Source organism: Ictidomys tridecemlineatus, chromosome 6, assembly GCF_052094955.1.
Source record: "Ictidomys tridecemlineatus isolate mIctTri1 chromosome 6, mIctTri1.hap1, whole genome shotgun sequence".
Lineage (NCBI taxonomy): Eukaryota > Metazoa > Chordata > Mammalia > Rodentia > Sciuridae > Ictidomys > Ictidomys tridecemlineatus.
Window position 1 is genome coordinate 59328108 of NC_135482.1, and position 16053 is coordinate 59344160.

The 16053-nt window shown below is 32.0% G+C and overlaps 1 protein-coding gene across 1 annotated transcript; it reads right to left on the reverse strand.

Moving 5' to 3' along the window:
* Positions 1-1643: 1643 nt before the first annotated feature.
* Positions 1644-2624, reverse strand: LOC101956841 (olfactory receptor 6C76). The gene has a single exon (XM_013366149.2). It carries the CDS (start codon positions 2583-2585, stop codon positions 1644-1646), a length of 942 nt encoding a protein of 313 aa, XP_013221603.2. The 5' UTR covers positions 2586-2624.
* Between the last annotated feature and the right edge of the window lie 13429 nt (positions 2625-16053).

Here is a 16053-nt window from a genome sequence, read left to right on the forward strand (position 1 = left end):
AAAGCTGCTAAAATAAATTTAAAAATAAAATGTAATGAGCTATTTTTTTTAAATAGTGAATTTAGGTCTGCAGTGTTTTCTGCTACTTATTATGTGACAGATAACTATCTGCTTAATAGAAGAAGCAAACAAAATATGAACAAATGAACTTATGATAAAAGCAGGAAGAAAATAAATTATTAGAAATAATACGTGGCATAATGAATTACTTTCTTTTAACTCCTGAGCTAAACAGAATTTTCCAAGTTCTTGCAAGTCTTTCTTATACATTTAATCTCCTAAACCTTTTTTCTTAATCAATTTTTACTTTTAGTGCTTATTTGGAAAACAACATTATCTCACATAATTCGATGATCAAAGCTTACCAAAATTAGAGTGGAAGAACTGATAAAATACAAAATATAAGCTAGCATACCACATGGATATAGATTTCTAAATCATGGCCTAACTTAGGTAAAATTTTCCAGAGATTGTCATTCCCAAGCTCAATGTGGCCTTTTATTTTTCTTTTTTTGGTAGAAACATTTTATAAAAACGTGACTTCTTAATCCTATTTTTCCTTAAGTAATAACTCTAATTAAAAAATTTCTACTTTCATAAAATTGTATTTTTTTCTTTTTTCTTTTCTTTCTTTTTTTTTTTTTTTGCACAGGGATTTAACCCAGGATTGCTGACTCACTGAGTCAAACTCCCAGGCCTTTTTAATTTTAAATTTTGAGACAGGTTCTCTCTAAGTAGCTTAGGACCATGCTAAATTGCTGAGGCTGGCTTTGAACTTGTGAACTACTGCCTCTAGATAGGCAGGCACTATCACACTCAGCATGATGTCATAATTATATTAATTTTTCTTGCAAAAGCCAGCATAAATAGTAAGTAAAATAATTTAAATAACAATATAATGAATTTATTTAGAGGCAAAAGCCCTCAAAAATGGTTGTATCTATTACTTATTTTTCTATCATGATCACAAATATCGCTCAATATTTAAATCATAAGATTTCAAGTAAGTTGTGAATTAAATGTCAAATGTTTAGTACAAAAGTAATCCTCTTTTTTTCATCTTGTTTAACCTGTACTCTTTGTTTATAAAACAATTCTTCCTGTAACCTGTATGTCTAAATTTTCTCTTTATATTATTAAATAAAACCACCACAACAACCATTTAAAGCAGGGTGTTCTAGATCTCTAGCACTACTAAAAGAGAAAAAAAGCAAAAAGAAGGTATACATATACAAAAACAGACACACGTACATGTACATAAATTTTTAAGAACATACATGCTTATACATATATTTATATAAACACACATATGAATTATAGCTAAAGAAACTCAATTTCTTCTTCTGTTCAGAAATATGTGCAGTGATTAATCATTTACATGTATATACATGAAATATATAAATTAATATATAAAATGACTTTAGTTCTGTCTTTGAATTGTATTATATGAAAATGTTCAAATCATTCCATAATAATAATGTGTATGAATTCACAAAGTATTTGATACAGAGTATGTTAAATTAATACCGATTGGCATAAAAAGTTGCTTTCCTGAGAAGAGATAAGAAGGCAGAGAATAATTAAATAGCAATGTTTTGACTTTGAAGTCCAAATTATGCACCTGCTTCAGTTATTAATCATGTTCAGATTGATGATTTTGAGGCAAATATCTTCCTCACAATGTCTTTAATTGCTTGTTTCACCTGCTGGTTCCTTAGAGTGTAAATAAATGGATTCAGCATAGGAGCAACAGAGGTGTAGAGAATAGCCACCCCTTTTGTTAAAGCAACACCTTCCTTTGCTGATGTTTTCACATATATGAAGATGCAGCTTCCATATGAGATGGAGACAACAATCATGTGTGAGGAACAGGTTGAGAAGGCCTTTGTTCTTTGTTGAGATGAGGGAATTCTTAGAATTGTTCTGAGGATGTAAGCGTAGGAGAGAATTATTAGTGCCAATGTGGTCAGGAGAGTGAACAAAGCTAAAACAAAACTCAAGAGCTCTAGAGTACTGGTATCTGTGCAAGAGATTTGCAGCAAAGGAGCAGAGTCACAGGTGAAGTGGTCAATGACATTGGAATCACAGAAATCTAACTGCAAGCCCATGGTCAGTGATGGAAAAATGACCAAGAAACCAGCCAGCCAAGAGATGATGATGAGCTGGTAACAAATCTTGTTACTCATGATGGTAGTGTAATGCAGAGGCTTGCAGATAGCCACATAGCGATCATAGGACATAGAGGCCAGGAGGAAAAACTCTGTTGATCCAAGGAAGATAAAGAAAAAGAGTTGAGCAGCACAAGCATTGTAGGAAATCGACTTCTTCCCAGTTAGGATGCTGATCAAAAACCTAGGGTTACAGACAGAAGTAAATGAAATTTCTAGGAAGGAGAAATTCCTGAGGAAGAAATACATGGGGGTCTTCAGGTGGGAATCCAGCAGGGTAAGGGTGATGATAGTTAGATTTCCAGTAACACTCAGCACATAGGTGAGAAATATAAAGAAGAAAATCACAACCTGGAGCTCTGGATCATCTGTTAGACCCAGGAGGATGAAGTCTGTTACTGATGTTCTATTTTTCATTTCCTATGGTTGGTTTGAGGCAGATTTTACTGTTAACATTGACCTGGAAAACAATAAAATATTGATCAGAAGAGAAGCATGACATCTGCATATAGTTTTTAAAGTGATATAGTATTTTGATATGAAGCACTGGGGACTTTTGTTGTTGTGATTGTGTGTGTATATTTCTCACTTTTATAGTCCAATAATGTATCTTTAATTTTAATATCACTCTGCTCTATTTTATTCTGTCTCTACTGCATTAATTATTGAAAAATGAACTTATTATACACATAGTCTTCAAATGCTTCATTATTTACCTTCATTATTTACCTTAATTATTTACCTAATATATATGGGGTACTGTGCCTTTCTTACATCATCTTCTCCAGGAACAAAAATTCTTATTTGATCATGGAATTCTTGATCAAGTCAACTTTCTAGGAAAAGCTCTAAACGTAATTATTGAGAATTAGTGACTACTGCCTTTATTAGTATTTTGACAAAAAATTATAAATGCACAAATATTAAAGAAGGTGTGCTATGTTTTACATATTTCAGTTAGTTGCTAAACATTATCACTAAATATGTTTTTATATATCAGTTAGTTATCAAGTTAACTACTAAATATATGTGCAAATATTATAGATAGATAGATAAATAGAAAGATAGATAGATAGAAAGATAGATCTGAGAGAGATACAAAAATGCACCATAGTGACCAATAGGATATAATGAATAGAAGTTGAAATATAATATAAAATAAGTTGAAATTACTTGCCTATTAGCAAATATTGATGGTTAAAAGTAAGTGTTGAGTTCAAAATGGTATTCTCAATTTGTTTAAAAGTCATGCAATTGTTCAATGCTGCATGGAGAAATACATGTTTTGCTTCTTCTCCTATGGAACTGCAAATTCCCTCGCAAAGTCCTTTATATTTCATCTCAAAACACCCAGGAAAATATTTACTTTTTATCTTTCCTCAACATCATTTAACATCTGGAGCCCTGATAAACTCCAAGCATCATCTTAATATCATAACTTAAGATGAAAGTTCTGCTGTTATAAATGAAAAAAAATTCTAGAGTTATTTTTTATAAACCATTTTGATATTTCTCAGAAGGCCAAATCCATAAAATTTCCCTAGGAATAAAGTAAAAATAGTACCTTAAATGTATTTTGTTTCACTTAATTTCAGAAAAAAAATTTGAAGCAAATAAATTCTTAATCATCTTGTGGGTAAATAATGGGGCTCTAATGAATCTGTGTACATGATAAATTTGGGCAATCATATCTTAATTGGTTAATCATGAGACCTATGTCCCAGGAGAAAACAGATTATTCAGCAAAATGTTAACTGTGTATTTGGGGAAGCTTGAAGCCCAGGAAAAATACTCTGATATCTTCTGATTTTCACTTTCATGTGTTGCATGCATTACTCTGAAGATTGGAAGGAAAATCAGATTAAAAAATACAAAAAGCATGTTATGCCACACAAAAAAAGCAAAATCCTCTAGAGGTGTGCTTTTCCTCCACATCCTCTCCAACATTTATTGTTGTCTGTATTTCTGTTAACTGCCATTCTGACTGGAGTGAGAAGAAATATTAGAGTAGTTTTGAAGTTTTGATTTGCATTTCTTTAATTACTACAAATATTGAACATTTTTTTCATATATTTGTTGATTGATTGTATCTTCTGAGAAATGTCTGTTCAACTCTTTAGCCCACTTATTGATTGGGTTGCTTGTTTTTTTTGTGTGTGTGGTTTTTTTTTTGTTTGTTTGTTTTGTGTGTGTGTATGTATTAAGTTTTTGGAGTTCTTTATATCCTGGAGATTAGTGTTCTATTTGACATCTGTGTTACAAAAAAATTTGCTCCCAAAATGTAGGCTCTCTCTTCACCACAATGATTATTTCTTTGGCTGAGAAGAAACTTTTTAGTTTGAGTCCATCCTATTTATTAATTCTTGATTGAATTTCTTGCCCTTTAGAAGTCTTGTTAAGACAGTTTGTGCCTAATTCGAAGTGATGAAGATTTGGGTCTACTTATTCCTCTATTAGGAAAAGGATCTCTAGACTAATTCTTAGGTCCTTCATTCACTATGAGTTGAGTTTTTTGCATGGCAAGAGATAGAAGTTTATTTTCATTTTGCTGCATATGGATTTCTAGTTCTTATAACACCATCTGTTGAAGAGTCTATCTTTTCTCCAATGTATGTTTTTGGCACCTTTGTCTAGTATGAGGTAACTGTATTTATGTGGGTTTATTTCTGTGTTTTCTATTTTTGTACCATGGGTCTAAATGTCTATTTTGGTGCCAATACCATGATGTTTTTGTTATTATACCTTTTTAGTTTAAGGTCTGGTATTGTGATGCCTCCTGCTTCACTCTTCTTGCAAAGGATTTTTGGCTATTCTGGGTCTCTTATTTTTCCAAATAAGTTTCATGATTGATTTTTCTATAAAGAATGATGTTGGGATTTTAATTTGAATTGAATCTGTATTGCACTTTGGGTAGTATGGACATTTTAACCATATTAATTTTGTCTATCCAAGAGCCTGGGGGATCTTTCCATATTCTAAGGTCTTCTTCAGCTTCTTTCTATGGTGTTCTTTAGTTTTTATTGTAGAGGTCTTTTCTTTTTGTTAAATTGATTTCCAAGTACCTTTTTTTTGGAGACTATTGTGAATGGGATGGTTTCTGATTTCTCTTTCAGAGAATTCATCACTGATGTATAGAAATGCATTTGATTTATAGGCATTGATTTTATATCCTGCTCCTTTGAATTTAATACATTGTATCTGTGTTCTCTTTCACCTTCAAGCATTTTTTTTCATTTCCTTCTTGTTGTCTTTTGCAAATCCTTGTTCATTCAGTAGCATATTATGTAGTCTCCAGGTGTTAAAGGAGCTTTTTTTTTTGATTAATTTTATCATTGGTTTCTAATTTCATTTCATTATGAGCTGATAGAATGAAGGGTAGTATATCTACTTTTTTGCATTAGCTAAAAACATGCTTTGTGGCATAATATATGGTCTATTTTAGTGGAGGATCCATGTGCTGCTGAGAAGAAAGTATATTCATTCTTTGAAGTATAAAATATTCTATATATGTCAGTGAAGTCTAACTTATTGATGTGTTATTGAATTCTATAGTTTCCTTGTTCAGCTTTTGTTTGGACAAGCTATCCCTTGGGGAAATAAGTATGTTAAAGTCACCTAAAATTATTGTGCTGTGGTCTATTTGACTCTTGAACTTGAGAGGAGTTTGTTTGACGAATGTAGATGCTCCATTGTTTGGGCATATTAATTTATTATTACGTGTCTTGTTGATGAATGGTTCTCTTAAGCAGTATGAAATATCCTTTTTTATCCCTTTTGATTAATTTTGGCTTCAAGTCTACTTTATTTGATATAAGGATGGAAACCCAGCTTGCTTCTGCAGACATGAGTGGTATGCTTTTTTTTTTTTTTTCCAAATTTTCACCTTCATTCTGTGGATGTCTTTTCCTAAGAATCTCCTACAAACAAGCATATTATTCTTTTTTTAATGCAATATGCCAGTCTGTGTATTTTGATTAGTGATGTTAGGCTATTAACATTCAGGGTTATTTTTGAGACATGATTTGTATCCCCAGTCATTTTTGTTTATTTTTGGTATTTAACTTGCCTTGGTTTCTCCTTTGATTAGTTTTTCCTTTAGTGTAATACCTCCCTTTGCTGATTTTCATCATTGTTTTTCAATTCCTTTTCATGGAATATTTTGCCAAGGATATTTGTAGTGCATACTTTGAGTTGTAAATTCTTTTAACTTCATCAACATGGAAAGTTTTTATTTTGTCATTAAATCTAAAGCTTAATTTTGCTGGATATAAGATTCTTAAAATAAGCATGCTACAGTGATGCAGCCATATCAATGTTTATAGCAGCACAATTTACAATAGCCAGACTATGGAAGCAACCTAGGTTCCCTCAATAGATAAATGGATTAAAATATTTAGTATACAAACTCAATGGAATATTACTGGCTTTAAAGAAAAGTAAAATTATGATATTTTCCAGAAAATGGTTGGAGTTGGAGAATATCATTATAAGCAAAATAAGCCAATTCCACAAAACCAAAGGCTGAATGTTTTCTCTAATATGTGGATGCTAATTCACAATAAGGTGGGGGCATTAGGGAAGAATAGCATTAGCTTAGATTAGGTAGAGGAAAATGATGGGAGAGGAGAGGAGGGGATGTGGGGATAGGAAAGACAGTAGAATGAAACAAATATTATTACTGTGTGTATATATGTGATTACATGACCAATATGATTCTGAAACATGTACACTCAGAAAAATGAGAAATTTTATTCAACTACATATGGTATATCAAAGTGCATAAATGCATTCTACTGTCATGTATAACTAATTAAAATAATTTAAAAAATTTAAAATTAAAAAAAGATTCTCTGTTGGGTTCCATTTTCTTTCAGAGCTTCATATATGTTTTTCCAGGATCTTCTAGTTTTCAGAGTCTGAGTTGAAAAATCTGCACATAATCTAATTGGTTTTTCTCTATATGTAATCTGATACTTTCTCTTCTGGCTTTTAATATTCTCTCCTTATTCTGTATGTTAGAAATTTTCATTATAATATGCCTTAGTGTGTATCTGTTGTGATTTTGTACATTTAGTGTCCTGCAAGCCTTCTGAATTTGATTTTTCAATTAATTCTTCATGTTTGGAAACTTTCCTGATATTATTTCATTGAATAGATTGCTCATTGAATAGATTGCCCATTCCTTTGGTTTAGAGAGAGAGAGGGAAAAAAATCTTGAAGGAAGAAACAGGTATTGTTTTGGTTGGAGATCAGTATCGTTCCTGCTTCCTTTCTCATCCAATAGGTAGGGTCATCTGTTCTTAGCTGGTATCTCTACCCTCAGGATGGTGAAGGTAACCAGGTTGTCACTGTGCAGTGGAAGTGGCTGCTGGGGAAAGGGGAGAGTTATAATCTGGGTACCTGAGAGCCAGAGTTCCAAACCGAGAGTTGCCCAAACTGAAGTTGGTGATAAAGGTGACCTAAGGTGGAGGCGCATGCTTTCAGAGGTGGAGTATCAGGTTGCGGGGTAGCCAAGCAATAGTGTTGTTGGAAGATAACCTCAAAGAGGATCTTGGAGTGTGCAATGTGTGGCTGTGTGTTGACTTCAGAGCCTGTGTGAAGTTCTCATGTGCAGGCAGGCTACTGCATGTATGGGACTATCTTTGCTACTGCTGACTCTCAAGATGGTGGCGACTGTGGGAGCCCACATTGGTAGATGGGGATCCATATTGGAATGGTAGCCTGAGATTCTACTCATACAAAGCTGCCAGGTCTTGCGTGGGAGTGGTGTCCTGATTTCTCCTCTCCTCTGGTGGGTGGCTGCGCAGGTGGTGCTGGTGCTGATGGTCTCGCTCAGGTACCCTATAGTCCTGTGTGGGTGAGTAGTTGAGAGACCTACTTTGATGCTGAGGCCTAGAGCCCTGGAAGGGCACAGGACCATGATTCCTGCATGGGCGCAGGAATATCACTATCAGAGAAGCAATATTCTCATTACTTGAGTCCCATGTCACAGAATGACACAGAATGCTGCCTCCCTCTGGCCCACCATCTTGAATCTCTCCTGTCTTCTCATTTTGACTTGCAAGTTTTGCTTCAGTTTTTTAAGTTTTTGCATTGCTTAATGATAACTGAAGCAAAAAATCTCTGAACCAGTTCATATATAAGGTGAAGTGGCATTTTGTTGTTGTCATTACATGAATATTAGTTTTACCTTTGAGTAACATTTTAATTGTTCATTTAATATGTATTTTCTTTTTGGTTTTGATAAAGCTAGTTTCATAAATGTGTTACTTTTTTCTAGTTTTCATTGATTACTTATAGTACATAGTATATGTTTTGAGGTATTTTAGGTGTTTTTTTCTCATCTCGCCTATTTAAAAGATAAAATGATGCATTATATTTCAAAGTTTCTTTATAATCAGATATCTTTGTATTTCTCCTCTTGTCCTAGTATCTTTTAATACTACTGACTCATTACAGTAGGATTTATACATGTTTATATCTTATGGAGATTTTGATATATCATTAAGGAAATAATTTTTTCATCATTTTATATTTTACAAATACTTTAAACATATTTATTCTTTAAATAAATTGTTTATGCATCAAATGTCTAAAATAAAATATTAAAAACATATTGTAAGTATTTAGATGACATAGCTTTTTGAACTATTTATATTTTTAATAGTTTACAGATAAAATGTATATTTAGGTAAAGTGATGCTCCATGAATGTTTGCTAGTTAATTAAAAAAACACTATTTCAAATTGTCTTAATTTCTTACTGGACCACTATAACTATATAATAAAGGAAATAATTGTGACATTTGTACATACACATGATATAATCTGATGAATTTTAGTCTCCACTACCTCCCTTTCCTTATCCATCACCCTGATCTCCTCTCTTTATTCTATTTGTTTCTCTTTCATTTTCATGAGAGCTTCCACTCTTCTTTCCATTTTTTTCTCCCTACCTTTTCTATATGAAAATAAGCAAACAAACCAAAACAACACTTGACTGAATTTGGCTTATCTCACTTAACATAATGTTCTCAAATTGCTCTCTTATTGCTAAAACTGTTGCAATTTTTCCATATATTTCTTACCATTTGTTTCTTTTGTGGGGAAATTTGTTACTTAATTTATTTGGCTGGGGCTGGGGATGTGGTTCAAGCAGTAGCGCACTTGCCTGGCATGCGTGCGGCCCGGGTTCTATCCTCAGCACCACATACAAACAAAGATGTTGTATCCGCCGAGAACTAAAAAATAAATATTAAAAAAATTAATAAAATAAATGCACCAAGGGATTTAAAAAAAATATTTGGCCATTTGTTGATTGCTGCTCTTTTTTTGTTTGTTTTTTTTTTGTTTGTTTTTGATGTTAAGTTTTTTGAGTTCTTTATATATTACAGATATTCCACTGTGAGAGAGTAGATGGAACATATTTTATGTAGGTGTCCCATGCTCATATTTTCTTAGCTATGCAGAAGCTTTTTAACTTGATGCCATTTCATTATTTCATTATTGTTATTATTTCCTGAGCTTTAGATAATGAGGAAGTTATAGCCCATGCTTTCATGTTGGAGTGTTTTCCTTATTTTCTTCTAGAAACTGCAAACTTTCAGGTACTTGATCCATTTTGAGTTGATTTTTATTTATCTGCATATGGATATCCAGTTTGCCTGGCACCATTTGTTAAAATGGTTCTCTTTCTCCAGCCTAGGTTTTTGGTGCCTTTATCAAGGATCAGATGGCTATATTTATGTGGGGTTGTCTTTGTGTTTTCTTTTTCATTGGTTTATGTGTCTGTTTTAATGCAAATACCATGCTGCTTTTGTTACTGCACTTCTGAATTATAATTTAAAATCAGAGAATGTGATGCCTCCAACATTGCTCTTTTTCTTACAATTGTTTTGGCTATTGTAGGTCTTTTATTTTTTCATATAAATTTTAGGACAGTTGTTTTGTAATTCTGGGAAAATGTTATTATATTTTGATGGGGATTGCATTGAATCTGTAGATCACTTTCAGTAATGTGGCCATTTTAGCATTAGTAAGCCTGTCTATAAATAAACACAGTAAGTCTTTTCATCTTCCAATACTATCTTTAATATCTTTCATCAGCATTCTATAATTATCATTGTAGAGATCTTTCAGTTCCTTACACTTAATCATAGGCATTTTATTTTTATTATTTGAAGCTATTGTGAAAGGACGTATTTTCTGATTACATTTTTAGTGAATTTATTATTGATTTTGGAATGTTGATTTGTAATATGTTACTTTGCTAAATTTGTATATTAGTTCTAGAAGTCTTCTAATAGAGATTTTTGTACCTTCTAAGTATCAGATCATATTATCTACAAACCCTGAAATTTGACCTCTTCTTTTCCTAGTTATATCCTTTTCATTTCCTTTTTCTGCTTAATTGATCTGGCTGAAATTTCACATACTATATAGAATAAGAGTGATGACAGTGGACACATTCGACTTATTCCTGATTTTAGCGAAAGAGTTTTTTAATTTTACCCTGTTCAATATGATGTTGGCTTTGAGTTTGTCTTTGTAGCCTTATGATGTTAAGGTAATTTTCTCTTATCTCTAACTTCTTCAATTTTGTTGTCATGAATAAGTGCTGAATTTTGTTGAAGGCTTTTGCAAAAATCTATTGAGGTAATCAAGACACTTTTTATTTACTTCTGTTTCTGTGGTGGATTACATTTATTGATTTGCATATATTGAACCATTCTTTCTTCCATGGCATGAAATTAACTTGATTGTGATATTCAATATTCTTAATGATTTGTTGAATACAGTTTGTTGTTTATTAAGAATTTTTGCATCTATAGTCATAAAAATATTAGTCTGTAGTTTTCTTTCCTTGAGGTGTCCTGATCTAGCTTATGTACAAGGATGATAACTAAAATTAATTTTGAAGTGTTCCATCCTTCTTTATATTTCATGAAACAATTTTAGGAGGAATGGCATTAATTATTCTTTAAAAGCTTGATAGAATTCACCAGAGAATCTATTTGGTTATAGGCTTTTCTTTGTTGAAGGCTTTTTAATTTCTTCTTCAATCACAGAGCTTGTTCTTTTTTAGTTTTTTATACCTTTTTGGTTTATATCTTCTTGGTAATTCATATTCATATAGAAATTTATCCATTTCTTTCAGTTTTCTGATTTATTGAAGTACACATTTACAATACAGACCCTAGTTAGTCTCTCAATTTCCATAATGTCTATGGTGGTATATCCTTTTACATCTCTACTTTTATTAATGTGGGTTATTAGTTTGTTTAAGGGTTTATCAATCTTCTTTGTCTTTTAAAGAACCAACTCTTCATTTTACTGATTTTTTGCATTTATTTTTATTCTCTATTTTAATAATTTCAGCTTTGATACTGATTATTTTCCTTATTCTACTTTTCTTGAAATTTTTTCCCTTGATTTTCTAAGACCTTGATATGCAACATTAGGTTATTGATTTATTTATTCTTTTCTTTATTTGGGATCTTTCTTATATATTTTATATAGGTAGTCATTGCAACCGAGCTTTCCTTGTAGAACCACCTTTATATAGTGTCCCAGATATTTTGATATGTCATGCATGTGTTCTCTTTTTATTCTTAAGCTTTTTAAATTTATCACCTCATTTCCTCATTTTTATATACTTTCTGTCATTTTTCTTGTTTTTTTATAATTTCATTCCACTATTATCTGGTAAAATGCAAGGAATTGTATTGATTTCTTTTTTGTACTTTCTAAGACTTGCTGTGTGGTGTAAAATATGATTTATTTTGTAGAAGCTTTTCTGAACAGCTGAGAATAAAGTAAATGTGTGTGCTGTTGGATGAAGTACTCTGCAGATGTCTATTACTTTAATTTAATTAATAATATTGACAGGAGCAAATAATTCGTTATTGATTTTATGATTGGTTGACCTATTTATTAGTAGGAAAGGGGCATTAAAAATCTCTCAGTATTATTGTATTGGCTTTTATCTGAGCTATTACACTTGTTATTAAACAAATCATGTTTGTTTATGTAATTAGGTACACAAATGTTTTGATCATAAATATTTACTATCGTTATATCTTTTTGTTGGATTTTTTCATTTTATAAAGTGACCATCTTTGTCTCTTATGATTAATTGGGGGTTTGATGTCTGTTTTATTTTTTTATTCATTTGCATGGAATGTTTCTTTCTGTTTTAGACAGATTTTCCTCTGCTGTGACCAAAAGACCTGAAAAAGAATTTTAAGAAGAAAAGTTTATTTGGGGGCTCATGTTTTCAGAGGCCACAGACAGCTAGTTCCATTCCTTGCTGCACAAGGACAAAAGAGTGTGGTGGAGAAGTGGCTCAGGATAGCATACCAGTAAGGAGAGAGAGAGAGAGAGAGAGAGAGAGAGAGAGAGAGAGAGAGAGAGAGAGAGAGATATTCACTCAAGAAGATCAAAAGTTATAACCCAGGTACTACTTCCTCTGTCTTCCCCATACCTGCCTACCCTTACCACCAAGTTAACATTTATCAGGGTATTAATAAACTGATTGGGTTAAGGCTCTCATAACCCAATCTTTTCACATCTAAAACCTTCTTCAGTGTCTCACACACGAGCCTTTGGGAACACCTGGTATTCTTTTCACCTTCAGTCTGTGGCTATTTTTGCCTGCAAGATGAATCTTTTGAAAAAAACATATATTTAGATCTTGTTTTTTAATCAATTATGCCAATCTATAAATTTTAATTGGAGAGTTGAGATAATTTATATTTAGTGTTATTACAGAGAGAAGTCTATAAATTCCTTAGCTATTGCTTAGCTATTCTTCTAAGAAGATTCATATATTCTTGAGCTCTGGAGTTTGTTTTTAACTTCTTTTATGTGTATTTTTAAAATATTTCTGTATTGCTACCTTAATATTTATGTAATCTTTTAGTTTATGCTTATTTTGGAAGGTTTTCAAGAAATGAAAAATGTTTCTTTTGATTTTGAAGTATATCTTTGCTCAATATGAGAATCTTGGTTTATAGTTATTTTATTTAGTTTACTTGTTTGTACTTATTTTATTTAATAACTTTTATGTTTTGGAACACATAGTTCAACCCCTCATTGATGAGGGAGGGAGAAATAAAATTCTGAATGAGTTGCCTGTAAATGTTACATGGTATTTTTCTCTTGAGACTTCAAAAATTCTTTTTTTACATGTTAAACATTTTTATAAGACAAAGTGTCATGGAAAAATTATTTTGACCTTCTGTATCTGGGGTTCTGAATTTATCTTTCATCTAGACATCTATCTCATTCCAAAGTTTAAAAAAATGTATTAACCAAATAGTTTATCCATAACCTGATCCTGTATCTCAGATCCCTGTTTGATTCCAATAGTTCTTAAATTTGATCTGTTAATGATTTCTGTGAACTCTTGTATATTCTGTTCATGGTTGCTTATTTTCTTAATAAAGTCTGAATATTTTATGCCATATTGTCTTCTAGTTCTAAGATTCTGTCTTCTACTTGATCCACTCTATTGAAAAAGCTTCACCAGAATATTTAATTGATTTTTTCTGCCTTTTATTTTCAAGATTTTAGTTTGATTATTTTTGAAGTGTTTATCTCTTTATTGAATTCTCATTATATCCTGTATTGACTTCACTAATTTCCTCAGTTGTTTTTCAGTTCTCTTGAAATTCATTGGCTTTTTAAATAATCATTCTTTTGATTTATTTATATGGTATATCATCAGTATGTTTGGAGTTACTTACTAAGAAAGTATGAACTTTAGAAAGTACCAATTACCTTGTTTTTTCATTCTTTTTGTGGTTCTGAAGACTTGTACATTTGTTAGGATGTTTTTTCTTTCTCATTTTTATGTGAGAGCATTTTTAGGGCACATCTTTCTCCTGGAAAAGTACCTTGGGTTATTATGCTATGAATAGTGAATATATTTCCAGTATATACATAGTTTAGTATCCCTGATAGTTTTTTTGGTGTTTATTAATATGTATTATTTCACAGCTTGAGGATTCCACTTTTTAAATCTCTCAAGAGTGGGGTTCCTCTATTATGGCTGGCAGTTGTATTCTATATAATCAATGTACATGGAATATACCTTCTGTTGTGGAATTTTAGACTGCAAAAGTCTATATTCTCTAAAAGGGTTAGATAGAAACTCCTGCTAGGTATGAGTTGCCTGTAAATGTTACATGGTATTTTTCTCTTGAGACTTCAAGAGAAAAATACCATGTATTCCAAAATCTTTCTGTAATTTCTTGTTGTTGATAGGAACACAATTCCGTGAGTTGAACCTATGTCTCCCTTTAGCCATTCTTACTGAGGTCTTGCCATTGGTTTGGGGGTTTTGTTACCTTTATTCTTTGTATTGAAGTATTGCTGAAGTTTGAACATGGTTATGTTGTGTGTATAGCAAGAGGCACTGTATCTGGACTGGGTTGAAGTGTACCTCCTCAGCAGAGTGTGTACCATGTAAACTTATCATCAAACCACATCCCCAGTCCCATATAAAAGAGGGAGATAAACAATTGCAATGAACAATATATATGAACAATATATAGCATTAGAGCAAATACTGCTTGCCTATTATGACCTATACTAATAATCACAAAAACAGGAATGGCAGATTCAGAAATTAATAGCAGGCAGAACAACAAATATTTTGGAACTAAATAGAGCACTAATGTAAACAAGTTTTCAGCAACCTCCACAATATAAATAACAAAAACTACATGAATAGTGAGTCAGAAATTTAATAAACTAAATAGTTTGAAGAGATGGTAAAAATACAATTAGTTAAGAGAAAAGAAAATGGGGGTAGAGATTAGAATATGGAAAAGTTGAAATGAGAAAAAGCAAGAAAGGGAGCACCTACCTGAAAGTATAGAGAAGAAGAAAAAGTAAAATAGCAATAAAAAGTATATTTGTGTATAATTCAGACAGTGAGAGAGAGAGAAGAGAGAGAGAGAGAGAGAGAGAGAGAGAGAGAGAGAGAGAGAGAGAGAGAGAGAGAGAGAGAGAAAAGAGATTTTGACTATTGGAGACAAAGAACAAACTAAACCAAACCAAAGTAAAAGAAAAAGAAAAACAGAAAACTCACCAGCCAACAGGGAACAAAACAAAATAGCAAAAGGATAACAAAAAGAAAAAGATGAAACTAAAAAAGAAATGAAAATGTATGTTTTTACATTTTCATAAACCCAATCTGCAAATGCAATGATAATAACTAAAAAATAAAAAATTCTTAATAAAAAGTGAAAGAACTGTGTACCCTGAGGTGGCCAAAATTATAGACACAAAGATATATTCATTATATATGCCATGCTGCTCTTTTTTTTTTTTCAATGTTTTATTGGATTGTGCACCCTTTGGAGATGACAAGAGCTGGGGGTTACTTAACATTTCTTCGTTTTGTGTCCTGGGACCAAAGGTTGAAGTGGTCTGGGACCAAAGCTGGTTGAAATGGCTTTTAGCTTCCCTGCTCACCAGTGAAAGGTAAGATAGAATGGGAAGTAGCATCTATTGAAACTTTTTTTTTCTAGAAAGACTAGATCCATGTACTCCCAGGGTAGGGTTGATACAGAGTTCTAAATGGGAAGTTCCTATGGTTGGGGTCTAGCTCTGATTGCAACTTTGAAAATTTGTTGGGTGATACCTATTTTGAAGAGATAATATCAACACATCTCTAAGGCCAGATAAATGCAGCTATCTGATGGGCACCTAAATTTTGCCCCCTCTCCAAGAATTCTATTTATTAGCAGGATAATCAGCTTTCTTGGGTATAGGTAATATAGCAGGTATTGTGCATTATGATAAAAGAGAATTTTATAACTCATAACTCTTGAGTCATTTGTAAGTCCAGAAGAATAAATTTTCCAATTGATATTTTA

Bases quoted from the DNA above. Each gene is read 5' to 3' on its own strand.
- LOC101956841 (XM_013366149.2), bottom strand. From the start codon at position 2,585: ATGAAAAATAGAACATCAGTAACAGACTTCATCCTCCTGGGTCTAACA.